Below are 20632 nucleotides of genomic sequence, written 5' to 3'. Positions count from 1 at the left end.
CGCTCCCTCACAGCGATCCCCTCGCTTTAAGCAAAGGGTGGCGAAGCGGGCGAGCGTCTCAGGTGACGGCCGCTGCCCGCCCTTCTCCGCCCGCTGACAGCTGCTGTCGCTCGGCGGCTGCCTGAGGAGAGCGCGGTCGCCGGTGCCTGAGGGAAGGCGGCCGCCGCGCTCCCTCCTGCCCTCGCCCTGCCGTGCCCAGCCGGCGGCGCGGCTGCAGTAGCGGCAGGCGGGGAAGCGCTTCTCGCCGCTCCGCCTCCGCCATCGCCTCCCGCTTGCGGGGATGTGTGATTGCCATGGCGAGGCTGTTCTTCCCGGGGGCCTGGCTCAGGAAACCCCACTACGCGCAGGTAGGCCGGCAGCGGGCCGTCCCCCGCGGCGGGCGGGTCGGGACGGGCAGGCCGGTGCCAGCACCCTTCCCTCTCCGCTCTCTCCCCCTCCCCGGCAAAGTTACCTCAGGAGCGGGCGCCCCCCGCAGGGCTCGACGCTTCTCCTGGGCCGGCGCGGGTGCGGCCGTCGTTCCTTCCCGCCGGCGCCTGGCGGCGGATGCTGCCCGGCGGGAGGTCGCGGCGCCGGGGCTGAGGCGCTCGCTGCGGCCGGTGGGCCCCGCGACGGCGGGTCTTTGGGGCAGGGGAGCAGGTGCCGGGCGGCCTGAGGGGCCGCGGTGCCTGTTGCCGCCTCTGCCGCCGATCGGATCGGGCCTCTCTTGCTGCCTCCGAGCGCCCTCCCTGAGCGGCCCGCGCTGCTCTCCGGCAGGACCTGTTACGCGGCAGCCCGCCCGCCGGCTCTCTGGCCCCCGCCGGCTCACAAGAGGCTTTGAGTTGGGCAGCTACACCCGCGGCATTGCCAGGGCCCTGAGGAACCCTCATGCTTTTCTCCACATGTCCTTCCTTTACGCCTATCGCCGGTGCTGTGGGGATCCGTCCTATCCGAGGATGGACTAGGGCATGCATGAGGAGGCTCATTTTTCCACGTGTCCTAAAAGAATTAATGTCGGGCGCTTTTAGGCTGTTCAGAAGCTGTTTGCTCCGTGGATTTGTGTATGCGTTCATAGACACAGTTTGCTATTTACATATACATGTTAGTACTACTAAAGCTATCTGTGTAAGGATATGTTGGTTCAAAGCATTGTAGCTGTCACGTAGCAGGAAGTTCTACTGTGAAATGTTAGTCAGTTATGACCTAGTGGTACATTGAGGGTTATTCTCTGGGCTTCCTTTTTATTTGTTGCATTATATTTTAATTAAATTGTAACTAAAATGGGCAATTGTTGAGTTGGAGGGGATAGCTATAATATTTCTTTTTCTTATATATACTACTTATGTTCATCATCTGTTGATACCTTATTAAATGCTTTGTGATTGTTGGATTTAAAAATGTAAACTTCATCTTGATGCATTTTTAAGTTTCAAATGTTTTAATTCCTCCTGGTCTGGAGCTTTTTTGGCCTCACTCTCTTTTTGGAACTACCTGAGACAGGATGTAACATTTAAGAAGAAGTGTACAGATAGGGGTATAATCTTACCCTCTTTAATATTTGTTTTATGGTATGTATCTACAAATCTGGGTCAGTATCACTTGATTTTTAGACCAGAAAAGATTGCTCTTAATCTATTTACTGAAGTAGACACTTGTATAGCATTTGGATTCCCATAAGAGAAAGCCTCTAATACAAATGAAAGTGAATTAATAATCTATATGCTACCTTTCAAATTAGGATTTTCCAAACTGTTTTCCTCATTTGCCTTGATGATAAGTCTCTCTCTGATCATTATGAGGCATGATAACATTTTTCTTTATTCTTCTTCTCAACATTTACTTTTAAGGCCTTTCAACCAAAATATGGTGTTTTAAAATCTGAGAAACAGGAAGACAGCAAGATCATTTATTAGAAAAGCCAAAGAAGTTAAACATTTTTTTCTATAACAGATTGAAAAAAACCCCAAAACACATTTCTGTTTGTGCTTTCTTATATTGGAAGCTGCATTTGAATATTCTACAGATTTGTTTTAGGAGACCTAATAGTAGCTTTGTGAACATTAACATATTTTTCTGTGTTAGACAGTGAATGTATGTTGATATTTGATCCATCCATAGAATGGCAGCAAGCTGTCGATATATTGACTTTTCTTGTTACTGCATGTTACTGTTGGTACATGACAACTGTAGTCATGGTTTAACTCTAGTAATTCCGGAGTGCTTTACTGAGATTTGTCTTCAAAGAAGCCGGTGCTCTCTAAGTAAATACTAGACCTTAACTTGCTGAGATATAGCTATGAGCAAGACAGAAAGATTTGTGTAGTATTGCTATGCAATATTTCAAGTAGCACACCAGGGGAGATAGTTGTGCAATGGAAGGTATTGCTAAGTGACTTCTGAATCTTTTTGGCTGGTGTCCCAGACTTTCTGAAAACTATGTTGTGAAGTGAATTGATAGAACATCAGGTTCTGTGAGGCAGAGCTTAATACCTGCTTTAGCTTTCCTGCTGTAATAGGAGCAGGATGCTATGAGTTGGTTTGCAACTGGTACTGTACAGCAAATGTTCTATTATTATTTTACGTGCTCTTTAGGTTTTATGTAGAATGCTAGATCCATAGGTGATCAGTTGATGATCTTTCTGGCTAAGAAGGCTGTGCTGCTAAGTATCAGCGCATGTAAAAGGAGCAGGGCAAACTCTTAGATATCTTACCTCAGCCCAAAACCTAGTGAGTTAGGGACCCATGGAGACAATGTTACGGTTTTGTCACAGAACAGTAACTCTGAAATACAAAATTTTCCCTTTGCTTAGACTGCAAATCATGTAATGCTAGTAAACCAAATTAAACAACAAAAAAACCCCTTCAAACCTGACAAATTTTAAATACTACTAAATACCACAAAAAAAAAAATCTAGTTGTATTTACAGGATTTTACAGTTGGGTGATTAACACTGTTAGGATTTGATACGTGTTTTACAAGGAGAGATTAGTGTCCCAAATTTGGGAGGCGTCCTGAAGTTCTTCCTGATAGCTGTAGTTAGCAATTTATCATGAGGCTGAGGGCAAGCCAGCAGGATTGTGTGTGACAATAATCATGTAAAGAACACCTGCATGCTTGGAAGCCTTCTGGTCCCTAGAGATTCTGGACTAAGTTGACAGACTCTTTAGAGACGTCCCATGAATTTCAGTAATGTATAAGAGACTGTCTTTAAGGGGCAAAAGAATAGAAAAGTTTTAAAGCCCTGCATAACAGAAACTTCCTATATCATCTCTTTCCTCTAAGATTTTAATTTTTTTTTTTTCTGCTTAACCTTTTAAGGGGAAACATCCAGTTTTCTATCTTGGTCATTATTTTATTTCAAAAGATATCTCCAATGTTGTTTACTCAGTTTGATTACTTGGGATACAAATAATTCAAGACACTAGCATCGTCTTAAGCATGTACTGCCTGCTCTTAAAAATATGAATGTGTCCAGTACATGGCATCCAAGACAGCATGGGATAATATTCTCGGGCATCATGTCAGCCTACCTGAAATGCATCCAGTGCTCCATAAAACAACTTGAACAGAGAACAAAATGGGATTTCTAACATGATCAGCCTACTCTTTTTTTTTTTTAATCTGTTCTTTCCTATTGCTAATACGTAAAACAAATGGAGCGAGCAACTCAGACTTGGAGAAGATTAGCGCACGATGGTTATGTGGAATACTTTGCAGAATTAAGCTCTCTGTACTATTAAACAAAGAAACACTTTCATACTCTTTAACCATAAAAATGTTTTAAATAAAAAGTACACTTACAAAAAAACTGGCAAGTTGTCTTGCATTTTGATCCTCCACTCTCCATATGCTTTGGAGTGGATCCAAGCTTGAGTTTTGCCAAAAGTGGTTTTCCAATTCTTTCCAGGGGATGAATGTCTAATTATTATTCAATGCACATGACTTAGTAGAATATACAAGTGATGGAAGAAGTCGACTCTGTAATATCCTTTTAAGCATTACAAGTGCTTTCCTTCATTCTTGCATTCCCTGGCTCATATTTAAAAGTCTTGATGGAAGAGTGGAACAGAAAGGAGAAATTGTGTTTTCTGGTTTTGAATGCTCTCTTCCTTTTTTGATAATTTTGGAACTCTCAGTCCTTCTGTCACCCTGAATATGTGGTTATTAAAAATGTTTCATAGCAGTCTGTCATTATTCCAAATACAGTCTGTCTACATGTATTGCCCCCTAATCTCTGTATGTATTGCCCCCTAATCTCTGTATGTATTGCCCCCTAATCTCTGTATGTATTGCCCCCTAATCTCTGTATGGGACTTCTTGCTCAGAAATGTATTCAAATGACCTACATAGCATATGTGCAGTAAGTCCACTGTATTCAGGGTGCATTAGTGCACATGTGAACTAACCGGGCTCAGTAAGTCCATGTGTCTGCTACATTAATACAGCACACACACATCAGTTCTGACACTTCCGAGATGAAGTGGACTAAGTGTGTCTACACTCACAGACTGATTCTGGGGAGGAAATGGAAATTTGATATGGGGGATGTATGGCAAGAAACAAAATAATGATTGGGCCTTTTGCTGAATGTGGTAAGGAGGTCCTTAATTTCTTTTGAATCAAAGAGTGGAACCTGATGGTCTTCTGTAAGCAGACATATGCTCTTGTCCATACTCTGACCTGGCAGGGCGTAAGTCTCTTGCAAGTCAAAAGCTATGTGACTGCATTGGCACAGTGCTGAGACCAAAATAAATCTAGCTTCTCTGGAACTTCCTGCCAAGTATATGATGTAGTCAGATGGCATCTGGGGAGGATTTTCTGTCCCAAACGCATTTTCTTTCTGCCTGAGAAGGAGGACAAATTTGGATAAGACCATATATACGGTATTCCCTCCTGTACTGTGAATATGGTCAATACTCTGCAGTGGTCCCGAGGCCTGCAGACCACTGCTGGTCTTTGAGACTGTACTAAACAGTATGCATTTAATACAAAATAGCATTAAATAACAAATTGGTTTAAAGTTTAGTATTAGAAAGGTTCATGGAAGGAGTCAGCAAGAAACTTTGAGGAATGAAGAGGGTTTGTTGTCCCAGAAGCTTTGGTTCCTAAGCAGTTTTTACACATGGAAACAGCTTTGCCTAAAATTGTCAGATTTATTTCTGTTGATCTTTCTCAGATTTTACCAGTAGTTTTGTGTGCTTTGTTATTTATGCTCTACAGTATTAGTGTTATTAGAAACAGTTAAAAAAAACCCAACACACAACAAAAAAACCTGTCTCTAAAGGAAATCACCATATCTTATCTTTCAAATAGATGAAAGATAATCATTAGCACTTATTTGCTGTAATTCCTGATTCATAGGAGCTTCTGCTTATGTATGTGTGGGGAAATACTGAAGAAAGTTAATTTATTAGAATTTTCGGTAATCTTATTAATAGAAGATATTTTGTAGAGAAGAGTCTTGTGATGGGCTTTAGGAAGAACACCGTCAGAATTGTCTGTAGAAATGAGGATGTCATAAAAGAATATTTAGTTCTCCCTGTAGGTGTTCTGCAATATTTTATTAAAGGACTGGGTAATTAAATAGTTATAAAAGGTTCACTTCTAAAAACAAAAATCAAATTGAAAAAGAGCAAACACTTTTTTTTATCTTTCCTATTCAAGCATCCTGTTCTCTGCAGACTTATTTTCCAGACTGACTGCAGCTGTGGAACACTAATCGTTCATATATTTGCATTTAGAATATGACATTTGTGTCCTTCTTGTGGTTGCTTGTTCATAATAATCTGCAACCCATGTTGCTGTTTTTTTTGGGTTTTTTTTGTTTTTAAAGTTTTATGAGCTTCTGTCTCATACAGATGTTGCTTGAATCACTGAAAACTGCCTGCCATTGTTTGGTATCCTTTCTTGTTTATCGGTAGAATTTCACATAATAAAAGAAGTTCTCATGTTACTTTGAATCTCTGAAAGCATGTGTGATGAAGTTAGAGATACAGATTTGGCTTTTGTGAGCTAGAAAGCCTTGTAAGACATAGTGGTGTGTTGAACTAAACATACCCAGAAACTCTGTACTGGTGCAGTTTTTGTCATGGATTGTTTTTATGCGTGTTGTTGGGTATCAATATGTGGAATGTATTTCAAATTGTGGTAGCTTTTGGCAAATCATACTTCTCTTTGGAGAAATAAAACTAAAAATTGCATGTAAGAAAAGCACTTAAAGTTCCCAGAAGGCTTGGTGCTTATCAGAAGAAAGGAGGTGTCTTGCTATAGCTTCTGCCTTGATTTGATTACTTTATTTTGGGGCAATATCCACTTTATAGCAAAAAAAATATTTCCTCTTACGTTCCTTATCTTCCAACTTGGATAACAGAACTTAAAGAAAAGACTTGGAATGCTTTGTAGAATGCAATATGGGGTAAACTGGGGCTTGAACCATATGACTAGGTCCCCTATATCCTCTCCCAAAGAAGCTAAGTAAATCTAACATTGAACCTTTATCAGCGTGATTTTAAGTGTTGACATTCATGCATGTGTTTCTTTGGAACAGAATTTTAGCATTGCTCAGATGTAGGTTCTTTTAGATTGTAAGAATAGATATTCTGGATGCAGTTTGTTTATAGATAGCAGTTTTGAAGAAGAAAAAAGTAGGAAATGCTGTAACTGAATACACTTTGTGTTAACCTGACATTCCCCACACCTCTGATTTGCACAGTCGAACCTGGCCTTGTGTTGCAGCCTGCCCTTTTGTGGCTAAAAGGAGAAAGCCATGAACTTAAATGTTTTAAATTAATTTAATTATGCTGCTTGTATTTGAAACATTTTTTTTAGCTTAGTTTTAACTGGTGCTTTTATTTACTGTCTGAAAGAAATAGTACCTAGACTTATCTGAAGAATGGGACTTACAGGGAAAGTGTTTCCTTCAAGAATGTGCAGAGGTTATGTCAGGATGTGAGGTGACTTCTGGTAGGATTCAAAAAAGTTAATTTGAAGAAACATAATTAAACTGCATACATGGACAACATTTGAAATTAAAGTACATGAGATGATAGAGAAAGCACACAGCTTCGCTACTGAATTCTTAAATTATGACTGTACTATAGTGCTGTTTACTTAAAAAAAAGAAAAAAGAAAGAAACTAAAACGCAAAGAACCTCCACGTTTCTGGAGGAAGCTTTTATGTATAGGGATGTCACCTGTCAGCTCTTCCAGCTGCTGTAGGCCAAGTGCTGGATGGAGAGCAGGAGACTACCATTCTTTCTTGCTCTATATAGTGTCTCTCAGGAGCTCTAGGCTGGGTATGGAGCGTGGGAGGTTGGGTAGGAAGGAAGAGGACTTACTTGAAATGACAAACAAGATTTTTTTTTTTTTTTTTTTTGCTGGCAGCAAATTTAGGTGGAACATCATAATCTGTTTAAAAATGTAAATCCTTTTCAGATTGGATGCTCAAGAGTTTTGTTGCTGTAATTCTCTGTGTGTGTGATGGTTGTGTTTGGGACTTTATTTATTTTATGAAATACCTGATGAAACTTTGTCTGAGTTAGGTTCACAACACTACACAGGTGGTATATATTTAGATAGAAAATAAAATTTCTTAAGTTAGCTCTGTGATGGTGTGTATGCAAGAAGTTAAGGATGGTTTGAGTCAGCCTTTGCCAGTGCAGCAATTCTAATTTCAGTTCAGCACATCTTAACTGTAAGGGGGCTAACCTCTGAGCTCTGTGGAGTGTTGTCCAAGATGCTCCTCTGACCTCATGCTCCATTAGTTTACTATATGTGCAATTAAAGTGGCAGAGTGAGCATGTGCCCATACCATAGCTACTCCAGCTCGTTATTTGTTTGACTACTGGAAACTTCCAGTGAAAATGTTTGGTGTTTTTATGAAGAGGATGATTCTCAGAGTATGAGACAAAGGTGTGTTTGTTTGGCAGAGGATTTGGGCAAGGGAGTGGAAGTGGGAATAATGGGTAGCTGTTTGCTCAGTTGACTAGAAGTCAATCCCAATGAAAAGATAAGTATAAAAAACTAATGAACATGTCTTCATTGCGTAATTATCAATAACTGAACATGATACAATTCTATCAAAATATCGTGCTTTAATTACAAATAGCTTTTGTACTTCTCGTGATGCTGCTGTATCTCATTGTGCTTGCAAAGGCAAAGAAGGTAATTCTTTCTATTTGATACTGTACCTAGTTACAGAAACGTTAGGCCAAAGTAAAAATAGATGAATGACTCACCTAGTTAGATAATTTCAGGAACTGTACTACAGAGAACTCATTGGTATTATTGTGATGTTGAAATGAGCAAAAAAACCCCTAAATTCTAAGTTATGAAACCTCGAGTTTTTAGGTCGTGTAAGAACAAATAAAAGTAACTAAATTATTACAGAAGACATTGAACCTGCATGACTGTACTATAGTAGTTCTTATTTGTAAGTGCTAAAACTGTTATATATCATCTGTCCTTTAACGAGCAGAAAGTGTGAAGGTAGCAAAGAAAAAGCACATTGTGTTCTCTAGATGGACTGAGAAAAATCTGTTTGTATGCTTGCAACTGATCTAGATCAGGTGATCCCTCAACCCTGAACCTTAAATGTTTTTGATCGACTGGTTTGGTTCACCGCTCAGCTCAAAACTGTGTTTCAAGAGACCTCTGCTGGAGGGCTGCTTCAGGGCTGGTAACCTGGGTTTCCTGGGACAGATCTGCTGGGGTAGAATAGATCTCTTTGGTTTTGTTTTGGTTTATTTTGTGTAGTGTGGGTGTAAGAACTAAACTATGCAAAGAATCCATCTGCCCTGCTTACAGCTTTCCTTTGGTTCTGGAAGTGAGAACAGGGAGAGAGACACCCTCCTAGTGCTTTGCCATAGCACCTCTGCTGGCTTCCCAGAGCTGCGAAAGAAGGATGCTCGTGGATGATAAGTGCATTTGACACATGGGTGGTAGTTCAGGACAAGGATTCTGAAGTAGAAAAATTGTGCTGGAGAAACTGAAAGTGTATGAGGCACTGAGTAGTGCTGGAAACTTACTTGAGAATGAAAGACTGGAAGTGAGGCCAGTGTTGCAGAACCAGATGGAAGTAGACTGGAAATAAATGGAAGAAAAAATAGCAGATAATGTGTGGTTCAAGAAGAGGGACACTATGACTGGCTAAGCAAACAGCTTGAGATGGGCACTGGAAAGAAAAAACTAATAAGTGAAAACTGTAAATGACTAAATACAGAAAATGGTCTGAAAGAACAAATAGATGAGGTTGAGTCCACCTGAGCTTGAACTAAGATTTCATTTCTCTTCTGTAGGGGGTGGTGGTGGGGAAGTGTTTCTGAACCCATTGGTGAAGTATCAGTTCTCAGTTATTGCTGCTTCACATGTAGGATGACTTCTGCTGCTTTTCATCAGTCTGTTCAAGCAGCAGGGTTTGCAAGAAAGTTTGTGATTCTTCATGTTGTAAGCATGTAGGTGTGGTATTTTGTCTTTTTTTTTATTCTTTTAAGCTGGCAAATTGCACTAAAAATCTTGCAATTCTGTCATTTTAGTAGTGTTCTTTCAATGGGAAAGGCTCATGCATGGTATTTCTTTTTTTGATGCTCCCCAGCCCCTTGATGTCAGTTTTGTTTTCTTGGCTGTGCTGCCCTATCCCCAGCTTCCTCATACATTTTTCTAAGCTCTTTCTAAATGTACTGTAAACCACACAGCATTATTGTTCTTCTTCTTTTGTACTCTGTCCAGTTTGTATCCATATTGTGGCTACCATGCTTTGGAGGAAATTACATGTTACTCCAGCTAAAGTCTTTGTGGCTCTGAGGAAAATAGCAGAGATTATTCCCATTTTTACAACACTCCCAATAAAATATCTTAAAAGAAAAACTTGTTGAAGGAACTATCTGGTCAGGATTTATCACCAGAATAAAAGTGGTTAGTTATATCTATCTCTTCTTTTAATTACGTAGTTTTAAGATCAAGTCAATTGAGCGTGTGTGAAGGAGTGAAGGAATAGGGATGCACAGCTGAGGCATGCGGCAGGACCACAGCTGTATGGATTGGAATCACCTTTGAGTCTTTTGGAACTGACCTTTCTCAGATTATTTCTTCCAAGAGGAAAGGATATAATGCATGCTGGTTGTTCATCATATTTTTATAAGTACTCATAAATTATTGTAGTCTTTCTGGTTAAAATAAAAACACCGAACACTTGACTTATTTATATCTGCTGCAGTTCTGTGTTTTCCCTCCATTTTAAAGCCAGGTAATACTGTTCATCCTCTTGTCATCTTCTGGAACCCGCTTCCTCTCACCCCTCCCAGGTCCCCCTCTGTAAGCTTTCCAAGCTTTTAGCTCATGGCTGAGAGTTCACTTTGAAGCAGTATCAGGTTTTCCTTTTTTCTTTTTTTTCTTTTTTTTTTTTAAATCAGATTAATTCTTGATTTTTCAAAATAAAACATTTGCTTAGTTTCATAAAAGTTTAAAAACAGTTTGAAATTTTTAATCAGTTGAGGAGTTAGCTGTGCTTTGCTTAAACGTAGATCAGATACAAATTTATTTATTTATCTATTTAGCACTGGCCCCTTGATAACCTCAACCCTGATTTGGAGGGACCAAGGGTATGAGGCATTTCAAGCTCCTGGTTACAGAAAGTTCACTTCTCTTAGGTGAGTCTGTCAGAGACTTCTAGCAGTAAAATAATGAAAGTTTTTATACCTTTGAAGAAAACACGATCTGAATCAACAACTTATGATGAAGTATTTGATTATTTGGTTTCTAGATTTGCATTGATAATTCCTTCATGGGTTTTTCTTTTTTGTCATTTTCTTCAAAGCATCTTTATTGGTGGACCACTGATATAGTCTAGCATGACAATCCTGTGTTCCTGTACAGCTCTCTCCTACCTTTCCTTCTCTCGCTACAGATAGGTAAGAGGGTACTCAAGCACTTCCTTTATTAAAGTGGCCCAAATCTTTCAAAGTAATTTTTATTTTAGTAAGTGTGGGTTTACGTATTTGTATTCCATGTTTCTCTTAACCTATATTTATATCTAAGATGTGTAGTTTCATTCAACTATTAGACATCTACCCTGCCACAATCAACCTTTCAAAATTCTGATAATACTTCTTAAACAGTGTAAACAAAACCTTTACGTTATTTAATGATAAACCTTAATATTTAGTCTTGTGGATGTTTAGAGAAGACTAAGGATTCTATAAACAGGGTTTACTGTGGGTGGGTGCAGTGATTTGGTTTTTAAGTGACTTTTTGGTACATGAACATGTTATGTGTATTACAGAAAGGAATATTCATTTTGCTCTCTTCACAATCTAAAACATGAATGATTTTAAAAAAATAAATGCTTGTAGTACATGGTCTTCTTTAAACTGGTTTAACTTGCAGCACTGGCAGTGGAGGAACAAAACCTAAAAATGAGGCAAATAGGTTTAAAATGTTGTTAGTAAAATTACTTCGTAATATTTCTAGTGGTTTTGCCAAGGTGCACTATCCTGCAGTTCTGCTGACACAGCGATTTGCAGGCTTGTGCTGTAAATCAGATGAACTCCCTGATTTCATCTGTGGTATAGACTCACAAACAGTTCTTTGGGTATAATTACGAAAAAAATGGGCTTCAGTGTAGAGGTGCAAAGAAGCAGGGGCAAAGCAATTTGTACTGCCCTGAACAATTTATATAGTAAAACTGCAGTCTACGCAAGTCCACAGGTGTGATTGTTCTGTTTCAGTTCTTATTTTCAAAAGCATAAAAACTTAGAATATGACACTAAAGATTTTTTGACTGTAACTATTTACTTACCAGTGAAGTTCCTGTGGCTGTTATGACCAGATCATCTTGTGGTATTTCAGCTGAAATACAGAAAATGATAGCTTAGTGTATTAAAGAAAATAGAAATCACTTTCTTCAATCTCCAGATGCTGCACTCTAACTACAGTATTTACTCAAAGGCAGAGGAACTGGTCTTGAAGCAAGGAAAGAAATTTTGAGATGATAAAGTGGACAAGTGTGCGTATATGATCCTATGGAAAGAAAACATCCACTTTCATGTCAGGCCTCCTGTGTTAGACTTGTATACAAGCATGTTACAACTCTCAGTTACTTCAATAAGATGTCTGAGCTTAAGGTTGTTCCCAAATATACTTTAGTAATGCTGCTAATTTTTTACTGAAGCTTTGAATTCTTGTGCTGAGCAAAGTGAAGAATGTGCAAATTTGAAGAAGCTTCAGTAGATCACATAAAGACAACATTAAAACATTTATGTTCTACTGTAGAAGGTGAGAAATATGCAATTGTGGTTAGAGCAGTGGACTGTGACTTTTGAGATCTAGATTTAGGTGTGAGTCATCACCTGTGAGGCTTTGGGTGGGTTGATCTGTTTCTGCTTGTCCTCAGGAGAAGTGTTCACCCATTTTGTATCTAAATTTTCATTCTTGCAGAGATTGTGGATACATATTTATGAACATCTTGGAACCACAAACAGTATTTTGATGCGGAATTTCACGGTACTATATGTTTTTAAGGGACATAAAGCATCATGAGAAATATTGATGCTATAACTGTTCAAAGGCCATACCAGCATGCTCCTGCTTTTCTGTTGGGTTAACTTCTTGCATTATTCAGTTTGGCTTTTTGGTTGGGGAGTGTAGGGGGCGGTGAGGAGGTTGGGGATTAAGATTTCCTTGTGCTGAGGCCTTTGACTTTGGCAGCATTGTATCTCATGGTCATTTGGGCATAAGGGGTGTCTACTCAGTTCTCTCAAAATATATCCGAAAGGCTCTCAGTCTTTCTCATAGAATGAGTCACATGAATTTGTGACTGCTCTTCTACATTTGAAAGTGTTAAAACACTTTGCATGTACCTTTCCCTTGATTCACAATTACCCATTTTTAAAAAATTGTTATGCTATAAAATGGAATGATAATAGGATATAAAATTAAGGGCTGAGCCATATAGCATCATCTTTCCTAGCAATTTTTCTGTGTTGTTTCTTGGATTCCTGCTTCTCTTTGAGACTTTATGTTCCTTACAGAACTATATGGGGTCAAGATACGCTTCCTCTTTAGTCTTTGGATGAAGTCAGTGCCTGTGTGAAACTTATACCCTGAAGCATGAATTGAGTTATGGTGGAAGGGTCGGAACCATGCTAGATGGAGAGTAGGACTTCTATACCTAGGGATTACACTTCTTTTGTTGAGGTCTGAAAAAGTCACTTCTTGTTATAGGTGTTAAACCAAGCTACCATTCAACTGATCAGAACTTTTTCTTTAATCTTACTTTCCTTAAAAATAAATAAATTACGTATTTAGAAAGGGAAATGCATCTTTGAAGATCTTCCTATATTTGCGGAAGGTTATTTTCTTTAGTAACATTATTTTTTTCTAAAATATAAAATACTTAAAAGATGAAGCCTTATTCAATTTAGTGTGATTTAAGATAACTACTATCAAATTGTAGTAATTTGGAATTATTTCAGTGCTTTTTCTCCCATGCAGACAGAGCCATCTGAAACTAGTATGTGTGAGATGGGTTAGTTAACGTGGTATGCCTATATATACATGATGGCAAAACTGCTCATCATTACTGCCTTTCTTGGAACCGTTTCCAAACACATGGAATGGTTTCTCTAGGAGGAACAGCTAAATTATTACCTGTTAATCTGGAAAACAGATGACATGGTAGGGAGGCATGTGATGGAAGCTCACCAAATCATGACAGATGTGGAGAGAGTGGACAGAAATTGGTAACTCATCTCTTCCAATACATGAACGAGGGGATCTCAAACAAAGCTAATATGAACCAGATTTAAGCAAAATTAAGTCCAGTCCCTGACCCCAGTACAGTGGATAGTAGGCCTGTGGAATTAATTTCTAAAGAGTGTTCTGGATGCTAAAAGCTTATGTGGATTTTAAGGAGTCTGGGTGAGTTCATGAAGGATAAATGGTTGGAGATTTACTAAATATAGAAAATCACATCTGGCTTAGCAGGTTCTTCTAGAGGAAAATGGGAGCACATTTGGGATATATATTATATGTTCTCACTCTTCGATGGCATCTATTTATAGCTATTGCTGAAGATCAGGATACTAGCAGAAATGGATCTTATACTGAGCCAATATAGCTGCTGTCATGCACTTTCCTTATATCCTGTTGCTAAGGCTGATTCTGACTTTCTAATTCTTTTCTAATCCCGATGTGAGCATGAAAATCAAACCGTTAGCACACCAGACTCAGAGGAGGGGAAAAAAGAAAAAGATCAAAATGTGCCTCCTCCCTTACAAGGCACTTTGCTCTCCCTTAATTCTTAATTTATAAATGCTTTATTCCTCTGTCCTAGTGAAAAATGTAAATGTAAGGCCACAGAATCAACAGGAAAGCCTTGCATGCAGTTATGAGAGAGATCACTGAGGCTAGTAGAAAGGAATTTTACTTGCATAATTAAATGGTGTCATTTCAAGGAAGGAGTGGAAGACTTCAGCACATGGAACCTGTCCCTGATACCCACCCTGCTCATTGTGTATCTGTCTTGCATATTTTTACATCAACATAGATTATTTTTTGACCAGATTCCTGGTCTGTTGGATTTGGTTTAGCAGGAGTGGAACATAAGTAACTGGTTTTAGAGAAAAATGGAAGTAGTTGAGTTCTGACAGTTTATGATTTTGATCAAATAGGTTCTTGCAATCTGGCTTGCCCTATGAGGGTTTGTCATGTTTTGGTTTATTTTATTTATTTATATTTTAACTTTCCTTCCACATACATAAGTCAAACTGACCTCCCCTGTCAGTTTTGCTCACTGAAGGAAGTGAATGTTCTGTGTAATGCAGTCTGCTTATTTTATCACTGTGGAAGTCAAATTCTTAAAGGGGAAATAGTAAATCATGTTTGTTTCTATCATTCTGACTCCTGCTGAATGAATTACAGAGAATATTTTCTCTTTGTTTCCTTTAGGTACGTTTCTCATATATGCGGATGAAGTATCTCTTCATCTCTTGGTTAGTAGTATTTATTGGCAGCTGGGTTATGTATGTTCAGTACTCCACCTACACAGAACTATGCAGAGGACATGAATGTAGGAAAATAATAGTAAGTATATTTAGCATAACTTTCTTAAGTGTTTGTCCTGACTAATTCCACAGCCAGTTCAGTCAGTGCCACATGTAAATTAATCAAATTCTGGTATTCCATCATGTTGAAGTAAGATTACATCTTCAATTACAGACAAAACCATATATGTTTCTAAACATTGTTTTGGTATAGAGTTATTAAAATTGTTTTCTTGCATTTTTCTTTCAAGGGTCAGGTGTTGGGAGAGATACAGTTGTTGCCTCCTTTCTTGGGAAATTTATTAAATATTTTTCTCCCTGTTTGTTTCAGTGTGATAAATACAAGACTGGAGTTATTGATGGGTCAGCATGTAGCAGTCTTTGTGCTAAAGAAACATTGTATTTTGGAAAATGTTTGTCAACAAAGCCAAATAACCAGGTAAGGCTTTACTCATCCAACCTAGTTTTATTGTTTCCCACTGAAATGTCATTGTCTAGAACATCAAGTAGACTTTAGTGTCAGTAAGCTGTATCTGTTTGATATGGATTATTTCCAACTATTTGCTGTGACATGCAGAGCATGTCTATATATGTATATAATATACCTACATAGAGAGAATATCTAAGTATACTATATACAATAGGCACCTATATATAATATACCTGTATATAATATTATATATTATTCCTCTATGCAGAGGGGTACATTACTATTTTATAATACATATATTTTGTAAACATATATATAAAATATACCAATCCTTCCACATTTTGACAGAATACCTATACTTTTGTACAGCATACTTCTCTGCTGTCCTGCTTCCCAAACAGAAGCAGCAGCCTCTTAACAACCTATGCGAAGATGGTAGTAATGCCAATATACTGTTTATCAAGCCATCTTTGTATTTTGACAGTGTAGTGTCTCTTAAGTACCTGCAGTAGTATATTGTATTTGAAGTTGCCATTGTTTGAATGTGCTCTGTGCATTGTCTGTACGTAGGACTGTTTTCTAATCTGTGTTGTTACTTGACTCTTGAAGCAGTGGTTGGAGTACAGGTGGTCTTTAGCTGATGGACTTCTAGTGTTTTTTACCTTTTCCCCCTCTTTTCCTGCATAGATGTATTTAGGAATCTGGGGAAATCTGCAAGGTGTTATAAAATGCCAGATGGAAGAAGCCGCCCAACCTGATTTTGGTACTGACCCAGAACCAAGGAAGGAAATAGTCCTATTTGATAAACCAACAAGAGGAACCACTGTTGAGAAATTCAAAGAAATGGTATATGGTCTTTTTAAAGTAAGTATACGCTTATTTATTCTACTTTGATAGAAAGGCTTATTTTCCTGCAGCTGGAGAGAATGTCCTATTGTATGAGCATTGTTCAAGCGCATGTTAGAAAAACACATAGTTTTTCTCAGAGGTGCTTATCTCAAAGTTTTAAGTAACTAATTATCAGGACTTTTCCTTGCTTTTTAACAGATGCCAGCTAGTATGCATCTTGCATGTCTACAGCTTTCACTTGTATTTGTATAGAAAATATGGTAAAAATACTTTTTGTTGTTGTTGTTTTTTGCTGGGGTTATTGTAACCAGGTACAAGGACTGAAGCACAATTTGGAAACTTCATGCTTGGGAAGAGTTACTATGTTAACTGAGCAGCAGGAATCTCTCTAACTAGAATGACCAGCCATACTTCTCCCAGTTCTTTCTGTGTTATATTAATGTGATACTTATTTCTGTTGCTTTAATGCTCTCCCAGAGTTTTCATAATATAGAGTCGTCACTTCAATGCTGTGTCAATACTGATTTTTTGAGTTTTCTTTCTTAAAATTTTCTTGATATTGTCATAGCTCCTGTGTCTCTAGTGATAGAAACAATTCTGGTCTAGCTGAGTGAGCATATGTGCACACATATAACATAATTATGTAAAGCTGATGATGGTTGTCATGCATTACAATAGCTTTGTCTCTAGGAATGGGTGAGCAGCAGGTGTTTTAGAGTAGTTTTTAGGAGAATTTGGGAAAAGTTTATGTGACTTTCTGTGTGTGTTGGTGGTAGTTGAAAATGCAACAGTTCAAATTCCAGCAAAGGCTTTTTTCCTGTATTGATACAGTGGAGGCTGTTGTATCAAATAACAAAATTAAGTATTTCAGTACACTTACTGTATGGGATTTGTACCCAGTGTCTTGGTACTTTTTATAGTTGGCCAAAATGTAGTTGATACTGTAATTTCTCTGCACCTGTAAGGTTTAATCAGATGAAAACTAAACCTGATCTAAACATTTGAATTCTACATACTAGTACTTTCAGAATATTTTATACTTGGTGCCTTTGAAAACAGAATAAAAAGGAAGCTCTTCAGGCATCTGGTAGCAAGCCCTGTGACATCTATAACCAATGAAAGCTAGAACATAACATACCCTAACCATACTATCCATGGTGGTAGTGGATTGGTGGTAGTTAATGGAATCATACTTAATCTTTTTCATTTGTTGTTTTTAGGCAAAATTGGGTGAACAAGGAAATCTTTCAGAACTGGTTAATCTCATCCTGTCTTTTGCTGATGGAAACAAAGATGGTAGAGTTTCTTTGCCAGAGGCGAAATCTGCATGGGCACTTCTGCAGCTAGAAGAGTTTCTGTTAATGGTGATCTTGCAGGATAAAGAACATACTCCCAAGTTGATGGGATTTTGTGGTGATCTCTATGTGACCGAAAGAGTTGAATATACCTCTCTCTATGGAATCAGCCTTCCATGGATTATAGAACTTTTCATTCCCTCTGGCTTCAGAAGGAGCATGGACCAATGGTTTACTCCATCATGGCCAAGAAAGGCAAAAATAGCTATAGGGCTTTTAGAATTTGTGGAAGATATTTTCCATGGACCTTATGGAAACTTTCTGATGTGTGATACAAGTGCCAAAAACTTGGGATATAATGATAAATATGATTTGAAAATGATGGACATGAAAAAAATTGTGCCAGAAATGAATTTGAAGGAAATAATTAAAGATCGTCAATGTGAATCAGATTCGGACTGTATTTATGGTACAGACTGTAGAACTCTGTGTGACCAAAGCAAAATGAGATGTACCACAGAAGTAATTCAGCCAAACTTGGCAAAAGCCTGTCAGCTACTTAAAGACTATCTGCTTCGTGGTGCTCCTTCTGATATCCATGAAGAACTAGAAAAACAACTGTACTTGTGTATTGCCCTTAAAGTCACAGCAAATCAGATGGAAATGGAGCATTCTTTAATACTCAATAACTTGAAAACTTTACTGTGGAAGAAGATTTCCCATACAAATGATTCTTAGCTTCTCCACCAGCAGAAGATAATATTGATGCCTGCCACTAGAGGTGGCCTACCACATTTGTTAAAGATTATCTGCAGCATTTTTTAAAGACGTTTCTTTACTCAGATTTTATGAATGGCTCTTTAACTCTTGCCCTTCAGTGACGGGCCTTTGCAAAGAATGAACATGCCACTGGGTGATCGGGCAGAGGCCAGAAGCACTTCTGGTGTTCCAGTGCTGTGTTATGGAAACAAAAAACCCTGCATGCTTGACTGTTCTGTGCACTTTGTCAGATCTTGACCAGGATGAAAGTATTCACTGTGCCACCACATCAACTGATGGAACATCTTACAATTCCGTGAAAATCATTGCTCACATGTGAAATACCTGCAAAAGATTTTTATCCTAAGTAGTTTTATGATGAACCACCACTACTGCAAATGATGTGTCTGAGTCCAAGCTGCTGTTGTGAATAAACTGAACTGTGAGGTTGAAGTTTACTAATACCTTGGCATGGCAGAATTTGCACATTAATAGTTTTTAAACTGTGGAAAAATTAGAATTTTACTGTAGAACTGACAGGTTGTAATATGAGACTTAAATCAGATTGTTTATACCTTGTTACCTCATGCTTACATCTTGAATGTTTAAGTAGTTCAACATTTTTTAATGAAGTCCTTATACAGTGAACCATGTTGGGAGCCAAGAACTTTAGAATATGCTACTTCTTAGAATCATGCATATAGTCTAGCAGCAATATCACCATTTGTTTCAAAACCCGTAGATTATTGTACTTCAGTTGAAACCTTTAACCCAAATTAAGCTGTTGCAAATATTGAAAAGTAAGGAGGTTATGGACTAAGCTATTTTATGAGAACTTAAGTTAATTTTTAAAAATACTGATAGCAGAAATGTGCTAACAGTAAAAAAACAAAACAAAAAAACCCCTTGCATAGTGTAGGCATCTGCTGTATGACAAGTGAAACAACTTATTGTGGATAAAGTCTTAACTCTTTACTGTCCCTCCAAATTTAGCCTTGTACGTAAATCCTCTTGAACTATTGCAGGAAGTATGTTAGCCAGAGCTAGACCAGAACTGTAGGACGGAAGCTGGATTGTTCAGGATCATGGAATATTGCTTATATCAGAGCCGCTGAGATAGTGACAGCTAGTAACAAAGTAGAACGTAAGTGAGCTGTACTGTTAGTATTCCTTTTTTCTAGTAGCATCTATGAATCATTGTTACATCTTTAAAATAAGCACCATCTGATCCTGGCACTCCACAGGGCATGACCACTGTAGCACCTTTAATCTGCATCCCCCTTGTCCTGGTCCCTTAATTCATTTTCAACATAGGCAAAAAGGACAAGCTTTATTTAAATATTTGAAAGGTTGTTAACTGCTTTAAGTATGCTGTATTAAATGCATTCCTTGAATGATTAAACCGAAGTACAGGACAAAGACAGTAATTTCTCCATACCATATGTAATAGTATGCAGCTTGGGTTAAGAGTGCACTGTTTTGTAAACATCAGCTTTTTAGTTTAAAAATTACTACGGTAATTATTATCTCTAAGTTGATAATGTCCTCCAATTATAAGCTATTACACTCAAATATAAAGTGGTCATGTTCTTGGTGGAAAAATCTGACTGTAATTGCTACTAGGTTTTGGGCAGAGAAGATTATTGAATCCAAAATGATGTTGGGTATTTTAAACAACTGGAAAACATGTTTAATAGTGCAGTTTGTTGTACAGAACCTTCAGTTTCACTGATGTTGCATCAAGTTGGCGCTTTCATTGGGAAAAAAATGCTTTTGTTTACAATAAATCACAGGTCTCTCTCTTTCAATAGCAGTACGTATCTATCAGTATCTTAAAGCAAAACGCTCATGTCTGTAGCCTACTTCACTCATGTTTTAACTGTGCAAGCAACTTCAGTAAGTCTAAATACAAAGTGTCTATGAAACTGGGATGTAGGAGAAAGAAACTGGGATGTAGGAGAAAATAAGGGCTAGGGGCAAGTCAAGGCCTGTGTAACTAAGCATGTATATGCAACTTAAAAGTGAATTCTCTTTTCTAATCACTAAGTAATGTGAAATATTTAGCTTAACACAGTACCTGTTTCGGTAGCAGCCAGAACTGGAGGTAAGTGTGTGGAAGTGCTTACTTCAGTTACTGGAGAAAGCTGAAATACTTCAATTAGACACATATTCCTGTATCAGCTACAGTTAAGTCACAGTAGTGAAAGTGTTGCTATTTGTGTTCCTGAAAGCCTAAGGCTGCCTTTGGGCAGAGGCTTTAGAACCTACTGTGACTACTCCTGCT

The 20632-nt window shown here is 38.3% G+C and overlaps 1 protein-coding gene across 3 annotated transcripts; it reads left to right on the top strand.

The window, feature by feature from the left end:
• DIPK1A (divergent protein kinase domain 1A) lies at positions 1-20158 on the top strand. Of its 3 annotated transcripts, XM_063344480.1 has the most exons (6): positions 1-347; positions 10791-10884; positions 14921-15055; positions 15347-15454; positions 16133-16309; positions 17515-20158. In XM_063344480.1, the coding sequence occupies exons 3-6, from the start codon at positions 14936-14938 to the stop codon at positions 18325-18327; spliced, it is 1218 nt and encodes a 405-aa protein (XP_063200550.1). In that variant the 5' UTR covers positions 1-347; positions 10791-10884; positions 14921-14935; the 3' UTR covers positions 18328-20158. The 3 variants fall into 3 exon arrangements, with proteins under 3 accessions (XP_063200550.1, XP_063200549.1, XP_063200552.1); XM_063344479.1 differs by lacking the exon at positions 10791-10884; XM_063344482.1 differs by lacking the exons at positions 10791-10884; positions 14921-15055.
• The last annotated feature ends 474 nt before the right edge of the window (positions 20159-20632 follow it).

The sequence above is a fragment of the Chroicocephalus ridibundus genome, chromosome 8 (genome assembly GCF_963924245.1).
Source record: "Chroicocephalus ridibundus chromosome 8, bChrRid1.1, whole genome shotgun sequence".
Lineage (NCBI taxonomy): Eukaryota > Metazoa > Chordata > Aves > Charadriiformes > Laridae > Chroicocephalus > Chroicocephalus ridibundus.
The sequence above is the reverse complement of the archived record's forward strand: the minus strand, read 5'-3'. Positions and strand labels throughout refer to the sequence as shown.